The sequence below is a fragment of the Rousettus aegyptiacus genome, unplaced genomic scaffold (assembly GCF_014176215.1).
Source record: "Rousettus aegyptiacus isolate mRouAeg1 unplaced genomic scaffold, mRouAeg1.p scaffold_m13_p_16, whole genome shotgun sequence".
Lineage (NCBI taxonomy): Eukaryota > Metazoa > Chordata > Mammalia > Chiroptera > Pteropodidae > Rousettus > Rousettus aegyptiacus.
Genome location: NW_023416291.1, coordinates 500105 through 519865, shown reverse-complemented (window position 1 = coordinate 519865; position 19761 = coordinate 500105). Strand labels below are relative to the sequence as shown.

The following is a 19761-nucleotide window of genomic DNA, read 5'->3' as shown; positions in this document are numbered from 1 at the left end:
TTCAGGCGCAAATGGCCTGGGCGTCTCTGCTGCCTTTGGCGATTTGTCTCCTGGGGCAGGGAGCCCTTGGTTTCTTTTAACTGTGACACAGAGGCCCGTAAGCTCCCAGGCTCCCCCGCCCCCTCCCCAGCTGTCAGGGAGCCTGGGTTTGATTCTCATAATACCTGTGGATTAACACAAATCAGAAACTGTGTCCAGTGTCACGCCACAGACGGACCCTTGGCAGATGGGCGGTGGGTCCCTTCCCCCCTGGGGGCATTTCCTGTCAGACCAGGCCAGGCTTCTGCCCCCCAGCTCTAGAGGTCACCACACGGAGGCAAACGTCTTCTTCTTCTGAGTTCAGAGGGAACCCAAGTCAGTTTGGGTGGCTGGATACTCCTTGGGGCCAGGCAGGTGCAGGAGGCGCCCGCTGCGTGCGGAGCTGGCCGGGTCCTGCTGCAGCCAGCGCCAAACACTAGCTGGAAACCAGGGGTGTCAGGTGTGGAGGGGTGGCATCCAGGATCATTCATCCGCTCAGGGCGTCATGACCTCAGGATTGGGGCAGCCCTGTGACGCGCTCCCCCAGGGCGCGTGGTCTGGAGGTGCGAGGGGCCGGAAGGGGGCTGCGTGGTCCGCCAGGGTGTGGGGGTGCGCAGGGACGCAGGGGCACGGGAGGCCGTGGGGTGCGTGGGACGCAGGGCAGGGGAGGCCGGGAGGGCATGGGCCGCAGAAGACAGGTCTACGTGTGTGACCGCGCCGGGCCACCTGCCCCGCGCCCTCCGTGGCGTCCTAGGCGGGGGTCAGCCTCGCTGGGCAGGGTTGCGAGTCCTGGCGGGCGCAGTGCCACAGGGCCCTCTCCCTCCACAGGCCAGGCCAGGCCTGCCTGCACCCCTCCCTCCTTCAGTCTCCACGCAAGCGGCTTCCCCTGGGGCACGGTGGGGACACCGGCTCCCCAGCCCCCGCTCCCGCACGGCCCACTGTTTGCTTTCAGCCAGAATTTCATCCAGAATTTCAGCCAAAACTGAAACTGTTTCATCGTTATATCTTGTCTGGTAGTATATTTTTTTCAGCGAGGTGGCTGTGTTAAACCTCGTACCTGTGTGCACATGTGCGTGCGTGTGTGTGACGTAGAAGCATTCATAGCGCGTGCGAGCCAGGAGGACATGGTTCAGTGTCTGCTGGCAATGCTCTAGGCGTCTTGGATTTTTAACTTGGGGAGGACAGTTCAATAAATGGTACTTTCACTTTTCTTCTCCAGTTAGAGGCATGTTACTACTATTTTTAAAAGCCATGATTTCTAATTTAGTCACTTCTGGTTCATGTAGCCAGACTGTAAGTTACTTTATCCTCCAAAACATCAGTCGGTGTCCTGAGTCTGCTTAATAAACACGTTGATGATAAATATATGCAAGCACCATGTTGAATATAGGACATTTTTTCCCTAAATATAAAGGCAAATTATCTCAAATTTGTATCCTCATAGGGTAGAAAGGAGTCAGTGTAGGTTTTCGCATTTCTGAGCCGTTCCTGGCGGAGGCCGTACTGGAGAGCCGTTTCCCCCCGTTTTCACCGTGGTAACGTTTGCACTGTCGTTGGTCGCCCATGACTAAGGCAGTGTAAGAGACGGATGGCTTTTCAGTGACCAGTTTAGTAGTCCAAATGAGAGGCTCGTTTACTTAAAGAAGTAAATTAATGTTATACATTCTAGGAAGTATTTTATTATGGAAGTGCGCTTTTTATGTTTAGAATTTAAATGGTAAGTTATCTTCTTTTATAGTTTTTCATAAGCATAATAAGGAGAGTGGATCCAGGTTTAGTAGGGCCTGAGGTGTTTGCAGTTTAAAAGAAAACAAAATTACAAATCCAAAATTAAATCCAAAAGTTAATACATGTCTAGAATGAAAATAGTTACAAGAAATTATAAATTTAAAAATATGACAGATATTGCAAAGCACAACAAAATCCACCTTGTGGGGTGATCTGTGGTACCCGTTAGTATCATGATGCCTCCCTGGGGGTTCTGTCACCCATGGCAGCTGGGAGACGGGGGTATCCCCAGAAGGATTCCTTCACTGGGGTGTCCAGCACAACATAAGGACTGTGTCATAACATAGTGTCTACGTCGTAACGTAACACCTACATCATAGTATCTGCGTCATAACATAATGGCTACAATGTAACAACGTGTAACATCTACATTATAACACAGCGTCTACATTGTAACAGCATCTGCATTGTAATGTAGCATCTACATTGTAACATAGCATCTACATAGTGTCTAAGGCATAACATAACATTTGCATCATCACTTAAGGTCTACATCATAGCATGTGCATCATCTCGTGGCATACTGTGACGTCAACATCATACCCTAACGTCACCCAGAAGTGACCGAGCCAGGTGAGAAGTGTCATTAAATCCAACCGAACTGAGCCCTCCCCTCGGTCACTGTCACTGCTGCTGGCGGCCACCCTGGGCCCTCGGCACAGAGGGGGTGATGGAGGGAGGGGTGGAAAGAAGCCGGGGTCATGCGTGATGGTGCCAAAGCAACTTGTAGCTCGTGTGTGACAGAAGCTGCCCCAGAGGCCTTGACGTGGAAGCTCTGTGGGCTCTGCGGTCACAGCAGACGAATGACCCAGTGCTCCGGGTGCTTAAAAGGACCATGGAACCTGTGTTTCTTACATCCCTTTCTGCACATGCCAATCGTGTGAGCTGCACCCAGGAGACCATGTGAATAATTGTGCATACCTAATTATTAGGAGACAGGTTTAGGAACAGTGGAGTGTTTACCACAGTGAGGAAGGACTAGCAAAGTCCCCGGAGTCCATGCTCTCCCGCGTTGCCAGGCGACGGCCAGTCAGCCCCCGCCCCGGGAACCAGCCGGCACGAGTCCCGGGCGTCTGCAGTGTGCCTTGTTTCCGTGCTGTGTCCTTTCGGTCTCTAGGTAGTAACTTCGAAGGGTCACAGTCCAGAATGTCTCAGGGGACTTAGCTCTGTGAAACCCAGCTGTAAAGGCGGGATTGGGTGGGCACGTCCTTCCAGAATCATGCCTAGGGGACAGCGGAACACACCCTGAACTGTGGAGACTGAGCACAGAGTGATGTGGTGTCCAGAAGTGACCTGCAGCCTCTCTGCAGGAGTGTCATTAGAACGATTTTTTAAAATTTTGTATTGATTTAATCACTGATGGACCATTAAAATGAAGATAGCTAAATTGATATCCGTTTACTTCTTAATATGCACCAGTGAACATCCTTGTAACTCCTTTCTGTAAGGGTTTGTGTTTGCTAACAGTCACTAAAGCATGATGGCTCAGAATGGGACCGCTGACAGCCCCTGGGTCCCAAGCGCCATCTGGGGAAGCCCTGCCCGTCCCGTGGAGTGGCCGTGACCATGCCAGCTGCAGGGCTCACCCGGCTCTGCCTGTTCTGGGCACCAGCCTCCTGTCACAGCTGTGACAGGCAGCTCCAGGACAGCCCCGGGGGTCCTGGCCGCCTTGGGTCCCTGCCCCTGTGTGGTCACCTCCCCTGCAAGCAGGCCAGCCTGGTGCCTTGCTTCTAGCCAGTGGAGCATGGCGGATGTGATGAGTGAGCTGTCACTTCTGCGATCACCCTGGATGAAACAGTGGCTCTCCTCCTGCTGGGAGACTCTCCCTTGGCGGCTTCGCTGAAGCGGGCTGCCGTCTGCCCGCAGCCTCCAGCCCACAGCTCTCCAGAGATGAGACCCTCAGCTCCGCAACCCCTGAGCGACTGACCACCGCCCCAGTCACGGAAGGTCAGAAGCAGGCCTCCCCAGCCCCACCCCTGAGCCCTGCCAAGGCCGCCACTCCCTGAGAGACCCCACAGGAAAGGGCGCCAGTAAACTGCCCGCGTCCAGCCCCTCAGAAACAGGACTGTCGGCGGGCGTCGCTGTCAGCCTCTAGGTCGGTGGCGGGGTGCCCTGCAGCCAGGGAGGCTGGCACGAGGGTGTTGTCGTTAGCTGGGGCTGTCACGGGGTCGCAGGGCTTGTTTTCTCAGATCCAGGTGTGGGCAGGCCGGTTCTCCTGAGGCCTCTCTCCTTGGCGTGTGGACACTGCCCCCTCCCTGCGACTCCCGTGGTCATCCCCCTGTGTGTGTCATCTCTTCTACTGATCAGGGCTACCCTGGTGACCTCATTTCACCCTGGTCACTTCCGTGAAGACCCGTCTCCAAACATGGTCATGTTCTGAGGGGCTGGGGGTCAGGACTTCAGCACGGGACTTTGAGGGGACACAGTTCAGCGCATAGGACAGGCTGTGTGGATTCTGTGATTACGTGCATCTCCATAGCTAAAACCCTGTAGCACTTACAACCTGTAAAGGCCGTGCGTTTTCCTGTCTACGAAACAAAATCGTAAATCCTGTAAGCACGTCTTCCATGTGTTTTACATATCACACTTCACAGTGTTTGAGATGGTGTTAGGCACATTTTCAAAACCTGTTTTTTAAATTGTATGTTTCTAAATAAGAATATTCTTGAAGTAGCGTATCTTAAGGATGAGGACCTCTTAAGGAGATGGGGGGCTTGAAGAATTTACATTTATTTGGGGTGCGTGTAGTCCTGTGCACACTCTCGGGTAAGCCAGGGATGTTGGGCCCCCCGTCAGCCCCCGTCCAGCGCTGTGTTGAGTCATTAAAGCGCTTTCTTTGTGAGCTGTTAATAGCGCTATGAGCATTTACAGTGTTTTTCTACATTACTTATCTTAAAATGGCTTGGAAAAAATTTTTTCAGGTATCAATATACTTTGGCACATTTGTGTGTGTATATGTAGCATATGTATATACACATACATGTGTGTCAATTAAATTTATATGTACACACACACACAGGAAGGAGAGATTTAAAAGACTTAAAATGGGTGAAATGTTAATGAGGGATGTATCTAGGTAAACCATACAGTTTTTTAATATCTTTATTTTTCAAATTTACTGTTTCAGTTATTTCCAAATAAAAGGTTTAAAATGTAAATGCAGCCGCTTCCGTTAACACGCAGTGCGGTCGTTAACGCACATCGGGCTCATCTCCGTGTTAATGCCACGGACTCGGTCCCTGTGCGCACGGTCTTGGGGTCCTCGGTGCCTCTCAGAGCGGACGGCCCTGGGACCGCGGGCCGTGCGGCAGTGGCCACGGGGGAGTCCCCACATCCTCGCGCTGATTTGGGGCGCGAGCCGGCGAGACCTGGTCGGCAGGAGCCCCTCGCCGGTGTCGTCTGGCACAAGCCGGGTGCTCGCTGTGCCCTGCCCTCCCCGCTGCAGACGCAGGCATAGCCCGGCCCGTCCGCCGCGCCGTGTGGCCGCGCTCAGCCGTGTTTCTGCGGTGTTCTCGTCTCCCCCCGCCTGTATCGTGTGCCCTGGCTGCTGGTTTTGGCCATGGTCACATGCCTTTGGGCCACCGCAAGGAAACCCAAGGCTATCTATCAGCTCTAAAGCTGCAGGTCAGCAGCGGTCCAGGCCCCTCCGAGGGACGGCTGGGGACCCAGAGGCGAGGGCGGCAAGCAGCTGGGGGTTCGGAAGGCCCTGGTGTGAGGAGCGCGGGACCTGGGGGGTGGGTGACCGTGTGAAGGGCTCTGGATGGGGCTGTGACGGGCCGGGCGGCGCCAAGCCATGCCTGGCGCCAAGTCCCCCGGCCTCGGGGTCCCAGGTCGCGCCCTCCGCCACTGGGGCCGGCCCCAGGTGGCTTACGTGGTCGAGTGACATGCACATGGGGAAAGATACGGAAGAAAGCTGCTGTCGCGCGCCACGTCCCCTGTTCCCAAGTATCCAGCCAGCGAAAAATAGAAATAATTAGCTTGCTACAAACTATGCAGTGCTCGCGAAATTCCGAATTCAGATGATCCGTGTTCAAAAAGAAATGGACGGATAAGTGGATGGACAGGCTTCATGTCATTTTGGTCCGCTGCTCATTATCTTTTAGCGTTTCTTGCCAAAATTGTGATAGTTCTGATTTTTCGGTTTCTTGCAGATCATCAGAAGCTGGAAAGGGAAGCCAGGATCTGCCGTCTTCTGAAGCACCCCAATATCGGTAAGGCGCATTTCGGTGTCTACGCCGCATGTCGCGTGGTCTCCCCACGATGAAGTGTGGACTCAGTGACCCGCCTCTGCAGCTGTCGACAGCCCCCGACTCAGTCCTGCCCGCATTCGGCTCTTTGCAGGATTTAAGTTTTTCCGAACGTTGTAGCTCTGTGTCTGCGGACACTTAGAAACCGGCGCCAGGCCGTCCGGCTGCCGCTGGCGGTGCGGGGGCAGAGCGGGGCCGTGTGCCCACCACACCGCTCCCACCCGTTCTGTAGACGTCCCCCGGACAGTCGGTTCCGTTCCAGAAACCGGTATGATTAAAATGTTATTCCTCAGGAAATACAAAGCAGCATGACGGTACTCAAAACAAAACACGACGAATGTAAGAAAAGCAGAAGAAACGAAGGAAAGGAGAGGAATAGCTCCGTGTGCGTGCGCTGGCTTCCGGGACGGCCGCGTCCGTCGTTTGGGGAGAACGCTGCTGCCCCGGCCGCGTCCCTCTCGCTGTGGGAGCAGCGCGTCTCACGCCGGGGGCGGGGGCCGCCGGCCGGGGCCGAGGGCGCGGCACGCACCGTCCCCCCTGCGCGTCCCCTGCATGGGCACAGTCCCACGGCCCAGGCTCCGCAGGGAACAGCTTTGCCCCCGGCTCCCTGGAGCAGGCGTGAGGACGTGGAGCTGTCCCGAGACCCCGGTTTTCTTAAACGCGCTCAGGCTCTGGGGCCCCGAGGAGGGTCAGCGTCCCCTGTGCAGATCCGCGCGTCCCACTCCGTTCTCGTGCCCGTCCTCTGCGCAGACGCGACTGCCAGGAGAGCCGCCGCGAGGAGTCTCCCGGGGGGCACGTGGCGAGCCGGCCGAGGGCGCTGACTCGCCGGCCACGTGCTTCCCAGTGCTCGTTGCTGCTGTTCTCGTTTTCAAAGCAGGGCCCACACGGAGGGGGGCGCGTGGGAAAAGGCACGTGCGAGGAAGGGTCCTGAGGGAACAGCCTTCAGGGGACCCGTGGGAGCACATGGGGGGCGGGGCCGGGACGATGGGCGGGAGCCCGCGGAGGCCACAGCGTGAGCGTGCCCTGTCGCCGTGGCCCTCCGCGTGCCCTGGGCTCGGCCGCGCGAGGTGGCGCACCGTCTGGAGGGAGCAACCTACTCTCACTCTGCCCTGCGCGCGTTGGCCATCGTGCTCATCTTTTGAGAAAATGGGCTTATTTCCTCTTGAAATTTGATGACCCAAATTGGGCTCTCTACGTCAGCATGTCTACCGAGCGAGGGAAAAATACCTTTAAGGTAGCGAAATAAGACATTTGGGCTAATAACCAAATCGTTTCCAAAATGATTCTACATTTCCATTGATTTTGTGCTTGATGCTTGACGAGCATTAACTACTGAGAAATGTATCGACGCCTGTGGCGAAGCCGGGGCAGTGAGGAGAAGCGAGGGCGACGGCAGGACCCGCGTCCCCCGCCCCCGCGCCCCCCGCCCGTCCCGTCTGCGGACCGCTGGGCCCGGGAGGGGAGCGGGCGGCGGAGAGGGTGCGGCCTGGCTCGCCGGCGTCCCCCGCGGCCTCGCCCGTGAGCGTGCAGGCTCCGAGCCGGCCTTGCCGCCGGCAGAAGGGCGAGCTCTGTCGCTGGCCACCCGATCTCTGAGGACCCCAACTTACCCTGGGGACGCGGGGGAGCAAGGCGTTTTCTGCAGCTTGAAGAAGCCTGTGTTTCTGCGCAGACGAGCCCCGGAGGCGAGCCTGGCCAACGGGGCCCGGGGCCGCTCCTGTCGTGTTCACGATGGCGCCCGCGCCCGCGGACGGCCTCCCCGCCAGCCCCCCAGCACCACGCACATGGCCCTTTCTCCCGGATGTCACGGGGCAGAAGAAGGTGGAAGGCGGCGTTGGCGAGAGTTTCGAGGGCTGGTGGCCCCACACCCGCCGCACGTCCCACCCGCCCATCGGATTATCTAGTACAAGCTCTTAATTTGTTTTAATAATTGATGAGTCTGAAATTTCCTGCACGCGTGTGACTTATGCAGAGTCACAGGCATCGGGGACACGGCAGACAGGAACTCCTGGCACCCCCCACATGGAGAGGCGCCGCGGCTGGGAGCCGGGCGAGTAGGCAGCAGCAGCCGCACCGAGAGGGCGTGGCCCTTCCTGTTTCCTCCCGAGCAGAGTCTGAAGTTGTTTTTGGCTCACATCGGTCCTCCCCTCCTACGGGACGAGCGTGAAGTCGAAAGCTTGTGGTGCTAACTAACGCACAGCAGAGAAGAGCGTGCAGGTTGCGGGGTGCAAGGGTCGCGCCTGCCTCCCTTCCGTGTCAGCCCCCAGGGGCCAGCGGGCCTCAGGTGCTCTGCTGGCAAGCTGTGCCCTTTGGCGCAGAGCCCGGGCCTCGGAGGCCGACGGGCCCAGGGCGGACCGTGCGCACTGAGCCCTGTGTGGCGGCGGGCGCCCATGCCCGACGGGCAGCTGAGGCCCCTGGGGTTTGTGTACTTCCCTAAGTGGCAGGAAGGGCCCCTAGGGACCGTGCATGCACGCCGCTCCCCGCCGGAGGTGTCGGGAAGGGCCCGCCCAGGTCACGTGGCTCCCGCGCGCGCACACCTGGCCCCTCATTTTGCAGTGTCTTTTCTTTCCCTTACCTTGGAGGTGTGGTGTCCTAAGTTTTTATCTCAGTCTCCATAGTTTTGGTTAAAATCCTTGGGTCAAATATCAGTTCTTTAATTTCCACAAGACAAAATTAAGTCCTTCTCTTTTGTCGCCGTCGCCCAAGCGATTTTTCCCCTGAAAGCTGGTGGCACCAGATGCACGCTCAGGCCTAGTGGCGAGGGCCGTCAGGAGAGGAAGCCGGACTCACCTGGTTTTCGCACCTTTCTCCTGCGCGCAGGGCCCTCCCAGGGCCTGGTCTTTGCCGCCGTCGTGGGGCTCTGCCCTTCAGCGTCCCCTCTCCCGGTCGGTGACCTTCTAAGAATACGCTCGTCATGCGGACGGCAGAAGAGGGGCCGGTTGTCACCTCGGAAAGGCCAGGAATCGTTGATTTCAGTTCGGTTTTCAGCCTGGGATGTTCTGTCCCCTTTGCCACTCCTTTTCCTGGGGACATTTGGTAACGCGTGGTCGTCACCCTGGAGATGCCCTGTGGCATTGGCCGCGTAGAGGCCACCGGTGCCACCCTACACCCTGCGCAATCCAGGCCGGCCCCTTCGCGGTGACGCTTGTCCCCACAGCTGTAGGGCCAAGGCCGAGGAGCTCCGGCTTTGCGGGGCGTGGCAGCGAGACCCATCACAGCCACGCTCGGCTCAGCGCACACTGCACAATTTCCCTATGGGAAGCGTGAGCCAGCATGTCCCCGCCAATGAAGGACAGGTAGGCAGAGATGCTCCCATCAACTGTCCTGCAGGCAAAGGTTCCTAAAATACTCCCTTCTGACAAAAGCAGAAAAATAAAGAAGTGGTTCAAAGTCAACCGCAAATAAGAAGAGGTCACAGGTTAGGATTCTGTTATTTCTAAACCATGTGAAATGATGTTTATATAATGTTCGCGTTTGTGTGTAAGCTGATCTTGGCGTAAACGAGGAATGTGCCCCCGGGTGAGCCTGCATTGGGAGGGCAGCTCCCCGGGGACCAGGCCCACCGGCTGTGACCCGCCCGCCTGGGGCAGGCACCATGCCGGGACCCACTGGCCGGCTGCGCTCCCCCAGGGCGCACAAGGACAGTGAGGCCCCCGTGGTCTGCAGCCACCCCCAGGGCCGGGCGCAGGCTCCACGTCACAGCCAGATGCTCCTGACACACCGCGAGATGTCCCCTCGCTCCTGACTGACAGCCACGCTGGTCTCCGCGGCCTCGTGATTCGTGTGGAAGACCTCCGCAGTCCTGCAGGTCCTCGTCGTGCTGAAGTGAGCGTGTTGGGGGGAGGAGGGGTCTGCCGCCCAGGTCGCGGGGGCCCCAGATGCACTGGGCCGCCCCCCACCTGTGTGCGCTTCTGCCGCTGTGGTGTTGAGGTTCCGGAGGTGGGGGAGGTGCCGTCGGCGGGCGTCTGGTGGGGAGTGCGGACTGCTTGTGAGGCAGCCGGCGCCTCCTGACGGGACGCCCGCAGGCCCGCGGGTGCCAGGCAGCCCGGCTCGTGGAGAATCGGCAAGCTACGTGGCGGGCCTCAGATGCTTTAGACGGTGGCAGTGCCCTCCGGCCGCCCTTCCCTGTGTCTCCGTCAGTCGCAGTGCACGTCTTCACCGGGGAGCGCCACCTCACCCCGCTGTCTGTCCTGCGCGCCGAGGGGTCTGGGGACGCACGGGCATTGTCACGCTGTCCTGCGGTGGCCAGCAGCACAGCTGCCACCTCGTGTCTTCCTGCCGGCATTAGAGACTCTTGACAGCGTTTTGTTCTTACGATGACCGTCTTTTCCAGCAGTGCCTGGAGAGGCTGTGGGGCCGCTCGCTTGAGCGTCTCGTGCTGTTCGACGGCTGCGTTCGTGAGGGGCCTGGCAGCTTCAGGGCCGACAGCCCGAGCTTTCCGAGCAAAGGGCAGGAAACAGCAGGGCGCGGGCTTCCTGCAGTGGCCCCCGAGTCCCCCCACCATGCGTCAGGCAGGGCTGGGGTCTGGCCCCGGGGGCCCCAACGTCTGCTCTGCAAGCGTGGGGCATGCACTCTGCAAGCCACAGGTGGGTCCCAGAGTGGCCATCCCCGGGGGCCTGTGTACACACCTCCATCCCCCTTCCTTCCCCCAGACGCCCCTGCAGGCCTCGGCGCAGTGGGCACGGGCCCCGTGGCCCACTCAGATAAGGATGCAGTCCCTGTGGGGAACCTGTTGCCCGTGGTGACAGAGGGCGGGGCCAGGAACCAGAGCTTGTGTGTGGGTCTAAAGTCCGCCGTCCTTCACGGCCTGCTTGACACAGAGCCCTTTGTGTAAACAGAGCAGTGGGGTGTGGCTGGGGCTCCGGGCCTCTAGGGGGCCGTCACACAAGGACGCGCAGGGGCGTGTCGCCGTGGGCCAAGTCCAATGCAGATGAGGGCGCATGGTCCCTGCGGGTGGCCTTTGGGGGATGCTGGACGGAGTGGACATTCATGGGGGGCCGTGCGGCCCCCGGGTCAGGGCAGTTGGAGGGCCAGCTCTGGGGTGGCGCTGGGTTAGCACCGTGGCTAGCAGGTCAGGCTATGCAGCTGCTGGCTTCGGGGGAGGGGACACGAGTGACTACGTGACTGAGGAGGAGAACAGGCGAACCCCGGAGCCTGCTGCGGGGGCGGGGGGGTGGGCACGTGTCCCCTGACCGGCGGCAGGGGTGGTCGTGTGGGACCCAGGGGGCCAGTTCAAGGACGTGCAGTCCTCGTGTGGAGACTCAGAACGTGTCATTCCCGGAGCATTTCCGGGCCGGTGTGCGCAGGCCACCTGCACCTGCGGTGTAGACAAAAACTGACACGTTTATCATTTCCTGAAAAAGGGTTCAGTTTACGTTTTACTCGGTACTTTGTAGCAGTTTACATCCGGGTTTTTATACCACAGCAAAGCTCGTGGTGACAGGTTTTCAGGGACTCTCCTGGGTCTCGGGGCTGTTGTGTGCTGCTGACGCCCCTGATTCTGTGCCCACACCAAGACGAGAGCGCGCTGAGCCTCCTGCGCGGGGGTTTCTGAAACCTACACGAACGAAACCAGAGGAAGAGAGATAAGGGCTCAGGAGGCCGCGGAGCCGCCCACGGGGCTCCAAACAAGGCCCCTTTGTGCTTCGCTCCCACTCGGCTTTCCGTTTCCCCTTGGCGATTTATTTTACATCGTTTCAGAGACAAAGCCACCCTGAGGACACGTTCCATTTGGGACATGGAGCTTTTTCAAGAGCCGTGGGAATCACTGCAGGCACAGAATCACGTGTCTGTGACCCCCGCATCCGTGACCCCCGCATCCGTGACCCCGCATCCGTGACCCCACAGCGGGGGGAGCGTCCTGGGCGTGATGGCAGGCGCGAGGCTGTGGGGTGCGTAGACGCCCCCAGGACTCGGCCGGTGCCGCAGTGACAGGAACCCATGGTCCTCGACTCTGGTCGCGATGGCCGATTCACTCACTTTAAAATCTCCTAAAGCGAAAGTAGCTGTCGCTGGCCAGTGGGGCGCAGAGCTGAGTGTTTTGTCAAAATGCAGCCTCTTGTGCAACTTCGTACGGACTTGTGTTCAAGCATCCAACATTACGACGGACTGCATTTCTGTGCCTTCTGCAGCTAAGCCCAATTCCCAAACTTTTTATGTCCACAATTTAAAAAGCATCAACCGAGAACAAGTGACTATAATCGGTATAAATGCCTTTGGCAACATAACGACCAACGAAATAGCTGTGCGTCTGCTCAGTTAAAGCGAAACGAGCAGTTCACGTGGAATCGTATTTCAAAGAAACAGCGAGTTGTCACGTTCACGCACGTCCTGCCGGGACGAGTGGCGACGTCTCATCGCGCGCGCTCGCTGGCGTCACGGGAGAGGGCGGGCGCGGGCACGGAGCCGCCTCCCGTCTTCCAGCAGCGTCGGTTCAACTGTGGCTTCGATTTTTGGTGCTTCTGTGTTTTCCGTTTGATGAGTTCTCTCTTTAGAAACGACCGGCTTTGTCACAAAAGAGCTGGGAACGGCTGAGCTAGCGTTTCTCTCTCGAGTGGTGCCGCCGGGCTGCGTCTTTAAGGTGATGGGGAGCTCAGGGCAAGCAGTCCACCCCGAGGAAGCCCAGCGTGGCCAGTGCGCGCCCCGGCCGCGAAACGGGATCGTCTGCGACGGGAACAGGAACAGCGTCCGGCTCCCAGCTGCCCCGTTCGCATCCGAGTACGTGGCTCGGACCCACCTACTTCCGGCCTCACATCCCAGCAGAGCGATGGCGCCTGCCCCGCCCCGGCCCTGCCCCGCCCCGGCCCTGCCCTGTCCCCGCTCTGGCCCCGCCAGCTACGCTGCTGGTGACCCTGCACTGGCAGTGGTGGGCCGCCATGCCCCGGCCAGAGAGAGGCCCTCGCTCTCCTTCCAGGGAGGGGAAGGGCGTGGGCCTTGGTCAGCTAAGCACTGGAAACGTCAGCCTCAGACACAGCTTTTCCCCTTACCGTCCCCATGCTCAGTGCCTTGGAATCCAGCGTTTCGGTCTAGGAAAGCGTCATTACACTGTTTGCATTTACGGAACTCATTTACCCCTAGACGCGATTATACCTTGGAGCAAACTTCAGAAGAGAGTGGCTGCCCAGGTGTGCTGCAGCCCGTCTTCCCAAGCGCTCGGCTCGTCTCTCTGAAAGATGCCAGGGACGGCTGCAGTCGGGTTGATGGCGTGTGCCCACGCGTGCCGCTCCGGCCGTGACAGCCGCCACTGTGCCCGCGAGGCCGGCTGTGCCGCTGGCCTCGGTGACGTGTGGCGAGCACAACGCCCTTAACTCCTTCTGTGTAGAAGTGAATGGACGGTTATTTATGGGCAATAAATAACATCAGTTATTGTAAAAGTAAACTCAGTTTTCAACCCTTGACAAACGTGACAAGACGGCAAGGCTGGACGAGAAGCCGGTGTCTGCTGCGGGGCGCCCTCCCCGCCGCAGACATGTCTGCGCCTCCGCTGACGGGCATGGCGGAGTCTCAGCAGCGAAGGACACCGGCCCTCCCCAGGGACCGGGTGACGGTGACCGTACCGTGCGCCACCCCAGCGGGGCGCGCAGTAAGCGGAAGCCGCGGAGGGTTCCCTGCCGTCCTCCCAGCTCTTCACGTCGAAAAGAGTGGGCGGAAGTGGGAGGGAGGACGGAGGGGGCCGGCGCGCACCGCTCGTCCCGGCGACGAGGACGCCGTGTGGGTGGCATCGTTCGCGCAGGCCCAAGCTCGCCTGGCCGAGCGGCTGCGCAGAGGTTCGGGGGTGGTTGGGCGCGCGTGACGCGGAGGCCCTTGCCAGGCGGCTTCCCTCCGGCCCGTGCTTGCCAGCTGGACGCTCTCGGGACACGGGCTCTGCCTGAGCACGGCATGGTGCGTCTGATCGCCAGGCTCGCCTCACTAAACAACGCACGCCAAATGGCGGCTGTCGCCAGGGGCTCGTGAGTGCGGTCCCCGAGCGGGGACGATCGCGTCCCCGGTGTGGCGGGGATCAGCCCCGCGTCCCCAGCGGCACCCGAGGTGCCCCGTCCACTACCTGCTGAGACCCCAGGAGCGTTCACCTGGAGATGCAGAGGAGCCACTCCCGCCGCTCCCACGGCGACTCTGCTTCTCGCCGCGCCCGTCTGCACAGAGCAGCTGTGCGAGCTCTTTGAGAAGACACACCGTCGCCGGGGCTGTTGGCACAGGCGGTGCTGCAGCCGCCCGCGGAGGCGTCTGCGAGGCCGCGTGTCTCCAGAGAGCCACTGCGTCGTCGGCTGCATCCCGGCGTCCTCCACCGCGTCGCGTGCCACGAGCAGAGCCGGACCTTGATGCTGCTGGGAAATGCGAGTTTAAGCAAAGGGGGCAGGTGTCTCCAACGCCCACGAACAGCCATTCCTCCACGCGGTTCAGGCTACAGCGTTCCGCTGGAGGCAGAAGAATCCTGAGACTCGGGGAGAATTCATGTCCGGCGCCTGGGAGAGTGCCCGGCGTCTGCCGTGGTCATGCTCAGCAGCGATTGCTCGAAAGGCCATTCGCCACGTGCCAAGTCTCTGACGGACGCACAGACTTGCGAGAGGACAGTTCCTGTTTGGTACTGACGAGGAAGCAACTGCAGGTGCCGAGGAGCCACAGGGACCGGAGCTGGTCGATGAGAGCAGGCTGCACCGTAAGCCCCAGGGTGGCGGGGGAGCAGGTGTGTGTGTGGGGGGGGGGGTCACGTTTCATGTGCTCCGGACACACACACAGGTGTGTGACACGTGCCACCCTCCCAGCACCGGCACGCGGCCCCGCCTTGTGCCAGCGCAGTTCAAAATCCACATCTTACAAGCGGTCATCACGATCATGGCTGAAGCAAAACTCTTTCCCTGCTTTAGAGAAATTTTGGGGATCGAAAAACATTCGAGTGGCCAGGGATGACATCTGACAGACGGAGCTGGAGCTGAAGGCGGGGCCGGGGGTCTCGTGGGCTGTGCGAAGGCCCTCCGTGGGCGGCTGTGGTTCGTGTGCCCGCTCCGCTCCACATTGCTGCGTGATCGCTGCGCAGGGAACCCACCAAGGGCAGGTTGTAGCAGGCACCCTGGTCCTTCGTGCCCTGCGGTTTGTTGCTTTTCGCGTCCCGCACAGCCCCGTGGGGCCGTGGCACCTGAGCGAGCCGCATGGTGAGGGGGAGCTTGCTGTCTGCGGGGCGAGGTGTGGGAGGCGGGGGACGATGCGAAAGCAGCAGAAAAGGAAGCGTGCGCGCTCGCCGCGTGTGTCTGCCCCGGAGGTGAGGGCGGGCGCGGGCATCCTCAGCTCGGGAGAGAGACCGCTGCCTCGGGAACCTAGCGAAAGCCCCGCGCGCTGGGAAACGTGACGGCGTGTGGCTTGCGGAACCGGCGCGTGACTGGATTAAACGTTTTCGCTGTGTTTCGGCTTACGGCTTGACGGGTGGTGGGACTTCACTTGAGAAGTGCCGTGATAAAGGCTGCTTTGGCAGCTCAGCCAGGGACTGCTGTGTAGAATTTTCTTATAAGAAACGGGAGAGCAGAGGTAAAGAGACCATTTACTAGACTCTTAAATGACCCCTCTTGCTGCTGATTGTAGTGCCGAAGGCAGGAGTTGCCGAGGGCCTGCACCAGGGCCACAGCAGGGACGAGGCTGAGTAGGGGAGCCGCGGGAACCAGACACACGTTGTAAGAGCCGTCGACACGTTGTAACAGCCGTCGAGGTGTTTAGCATATACTCTGTCTCATTTAACCCTCTCAACGGTTTTATAAAGTGCAGGTACAAGTATTGCTACAAGTTAATTAAGTTGATTGTGGTTGCACGGTTAAGCACATAGAGCCAGCCTGAAGCTCAGGCTGCCAGCGGTTCTGCTTAGCAGGCAGACCCCACGAAGAGCCACCGGAGAGTCACCCTTGGCATCTGTTTAACGCAAACTTTCTTCCCTTTTTTCTTTTTTTTAGTGCGACTTCATGACAGCATATCCGAAGAGGGCTTCCACTACCTGGTGTTTGACCTGTGAGTACGACACCCTGTGTCATTTACTTTGTTATCAAATAGAAGACCGTTTTGAATTAAATTTGCTTTTTTCAATTTACAGTGTAGATTAATGACCCTGTAGTTTTTTCAAGTGTTCTTCAATTACTTTTCAACTCTAATTCTTTTGAAAAGAAGCACCGACTTAGTGTGTGTTTGAAGCCCAAGTCCCTCTTCTTGGGTGAAACAGCCCGCGTCGGTCGCCTTCGGGTGTTTGACCGTGGTCACGCTGGTTCACTACCAGTAGCTCATGAACGTGCTCAGAATCGTAGAAATTGGGTTTTAGCCAAAATTAAACTGGAGGTTTAGTTTGGCCTGATGCCTGCTCTGCAGCGCGAGAGCTGTTCCGGGCCATTCCGGGCCGTGCCAGGCTGCTGTGCCCGTGGGGTCGGAATAGACGTGACGTCCTCAGAGGTGACGGCGACGACGCACTCCGCCGAGCTCCGGTTCTTCCTGATTGTAGTGGCGCGAAGTCCCGTCCACTCTGAGCTCCTAGGGACGTGGGGCTACTACCTCTTTTTGCCAGCAAGCGAAAGATGCCCGAAGGCCATTCAGTCACCCGGGAGCCCGGCGCCACGGCTGCGACCGCCGAGGCAGCAAGGCCGCCGCCTCGGGGACGCCACGTGCCACACCATGGTCTCGGGAAAGAGCCGGTTCTGTCTGTTTTCCTTGTCTCTTTCTTCGGGGTTTGAAAGCTGTTCAGCGCTCCCCGAAGCGTCGACCTGAGCAGGGCAGTTTCCTGGGCAGCGAGGCGCCCTTCCTCCTGCGCCTCTGGGAACAGAAGCCGCTGACCTGGGCCGGGCCACCCTTGGCCGCTGGCCGTGGTGCTGACACCGGGCCCTCTGCCAGGGGAACAAGTCAGTGGCGCAAGGGGCCCCGTGCCCTAGGGGCGCTGTTTACACCCCCGACGCTCATGCTGGAGCAGACTGAGCGACAGCCACTGGCCCTCTGCGGGGGACATGGGGCCCCTGCCCTGTGCGGACCCAAAGCTTGGCTTCCGCCGGCCTGCGCTTGGCCACCTGCCCTCTCGCCGGCCACCTCAGCACCTGCGTTCTAGTAACCTCTACACAGAGAAAGCAGAAAGAGACCGAAAACAAACCACTCTCCCTTGGCGTGTTGGACGAGGAGAGTTTGGAGTCGTGCCGGCGACGGGCCTCTGCTGGGCGGGAGCGTAAATGCACGTGGCACTAAGTCGCCGGGCGCGTGAGTGAAACCCCGGGACAGCGGGGCTCGGCCAAAGGGGGCTCACGTCGCTGGAGAGCCGTGCTGCTCGCAGAGGATCCTGCTGACATCGGGGGCCACCGCCCCTCCCGGACTGTGACGAGCACGTCGCACACGCTCTCTGCTCAGCTACCCCGTGAGGCGCGGCGACGTTTTGCGCCCCGCAGGTCGGGGAGTTGGGCCGGGGAGGTGGACCGTTTGCTTGGTTCCCCCTTAGACACGTCCCCGACATGGCCATTAGCACACGTCCCCCGGGACCCACAGAGCCTGGTGCGGCATGGGGTCCGCACGCTGCATGCTCACCGTCCCCCGCCTCGGGGACGGGCTCTCACTGCAGACAGCCCGGCTACCACCTTCTCACCGGCATGTGGGCAGAGCGGCTTTTCCGGAAGCGCAGGGTCCCACAGACCCCCCATCTGAGGCGTGGAGATGGCCAGCCGCTGTCGCCGAGACAGACCCTGGATCGTGACTGTCGGCCTCTTGGGACTGGGCTCGGGCCGCGTCTGTGGGGGAAGCGGGGCCTCGCCCCTCCGCCGTTCTGGGGGTGCAGCGGGGGGACACAGCCTTGACAGCTGGGGACCCACCGGGCATGCCGATGCTGGGTTGTGCCGTCAGCCACAGAGGGGTGATGCTGCACACAGCCTGTGGGGGTGACGGGGGGGTGCAGCTGTCAGAGGGGAAGTAGACGGTGGCGGGAAGGAAGTCGCCCCTGGAGGACCGGCCAGCGCGGGTGCCGGGGCGGGGCAGGTGAGCCCACGTGCTGGTCAGCCGCTGCCCCGGAACCCCAGGGGGGGCGTTGGCCCGCACGCGGCATTGACGGGCCGTGCAGCAAGAAGGGGAGCGGGTCCCCTGTGCTCGGAGACCTGGCCCCGAGGCCTTGCGGTGGGTCGCAGGCCGCAGGCCGCCAGCCGCATTGGCAGGAGGCTGGCGGCCAGGGCCTCATGTCGGCTGCGGCGTCCTCCTGTCTGGCCCCCAGGGTGCCGGCAGGGTCTGTCCTCCCACCTTCGCGGCTGGGGAGCTGCGAGATGCTATCTGCAGTTTCACCGAAACCTCCTGCGGTCAGCAGACTGGAGGCTTTGTTCACGCTGGCCCCAGGCTTGACGCTCAGGGAGGGGGTCACGAGGCACACAGAGGCCGCGGGAAGGGAAGAGGCGGGGGCGCCAGGCCCGTCTGACTCGGGAGGAAGCGAACGGGGAGGTGAGGTGAGGGCCGCAGTCGGGCCGCCCCCGCCCCCCGCCCCGCCCGCACGCCTCCCCGCAGCGCCGGAACCCGGGGCTTTCCATCGCGCCGCTCTCCAGAGCCCGCGTGTCCGTGCGCTGGTCTGCGCCGGGAGTCGTGAAGCCTGCAGGGTCCCTTCTGTCGTCGGGCGGACGTGGACGCTCCCTGGGTTTCTGCGTGGCGGGTTCTCTCCTCATCGTGGCGGCGTCCTGACCAGAACCGCCAGGCAGAGTCAGGCTCCCGGAGCAGCCTGACGCGGCCCGAGCACGGGTCGTGCCTGGGCACTGGGCCGTGTGCGTTCTGTGCTCACCACACACGGAGCAATAACACACGCGTGTGCGTATGTGTTTATGCACACGCACTGGTAGGTGTGTGTGTGCGCATGTGCGTGTGCGTGCACACGTGAGGCTGGGGGGACATTCTGTGAAGCTCAGGATGTTTCCAGCACAGGATGAAAAACGCTACCCACATCTGACCTTGAAGTGTGCGTGAATTTTCACACACAGTCCAGTCCAGCCAGAGGTCAGTTTGAGCAAAAGTGAGAGTCGACGTGTGTGTTTGGACGACAGTAAGTTGTCCGTATGGATTCGGGCAGGCCCCTCTCGCGGGGGTCCCGGTCCACCGTCAGGATGGGGCCGGGCTGGGACCCATCATCTGCTCAGGCGGCCCTGGAGCTCCGGCCCCACCGAGCTCGCTGCCCGGGCTCCTCTGAAGGGCCGCGGACCCCGCCCGGCACCCCCAAGCCCATCTCAGGTCCGTCACCTCAGCGATGACCTTCTTGTGATGCCGCAAGCCACTCCGCCTCGGGACCAGCAGGGACCCCGTGGAGCGTCCGCGAGAGCAGCACTCGACCTTCGCGCTCTCCAGCATCCAGTTCGGAATCTGCCGGAAAACCGGCCCCGGACCGTCCAGGAACCCATCTCCAGCTGTCGTCAGATGCTGGGGCTCTGCGTGGGAAGCTGGCCTGACTTCCGAGACGCTGACAGTGGGGTCACCGGGCACCGGACCTGTGTCTGGGCCGCGGGACTGGCTGACGCGGCAGAGTCTTCTCGCGCCGTGGGCACACTGCCCAGCTCAGCTCAAAACCGTCCCAGCTTTTTGCTGTGAGCCCTAACGCGGCAGCGGTTCAGAAACGGCAGTTCACGCTCACACGCACACTCGGCCTGGCTCTGTCTCGGCGGGGCCGTCACCAGTCCATTCACAGTCCCTAATGACTCCCCCCAGCGGTTCATTCGTGAGACGTTTAATTTATGAGTTTGTGTGT

At 60.4% G+C, this 19761-nt stretch overlaps 1 protein-coding gene across 7 annotated transcripts in view; it reads left to right on the top strand.

The window, feature by feature from the left end:
• Positions 1-19761, top strand: part of CAMK2D (calcium/calmodulin dependent protein kinase II delta) — a 98252-nt gene that overhangs the window by 42151 nt on the left and 36340 nt on the right. For all 7 annotated transcript variants that reach the window (XM_016144836.2, XM_016144837.2, XM_016144841.2 and 4 more), the window contains exons 3-4: positions 5958-6017; positions 15986-16040. In XM_016144836.2, the coding sequence (XP_016000322.1) occupies positions 5958-6017; positions 15986-16040 (115 nt within the window). The remainder of the gene's footprint in view (positions 1-5957; positions 6018-15985; positions 16041-19761) is intronic.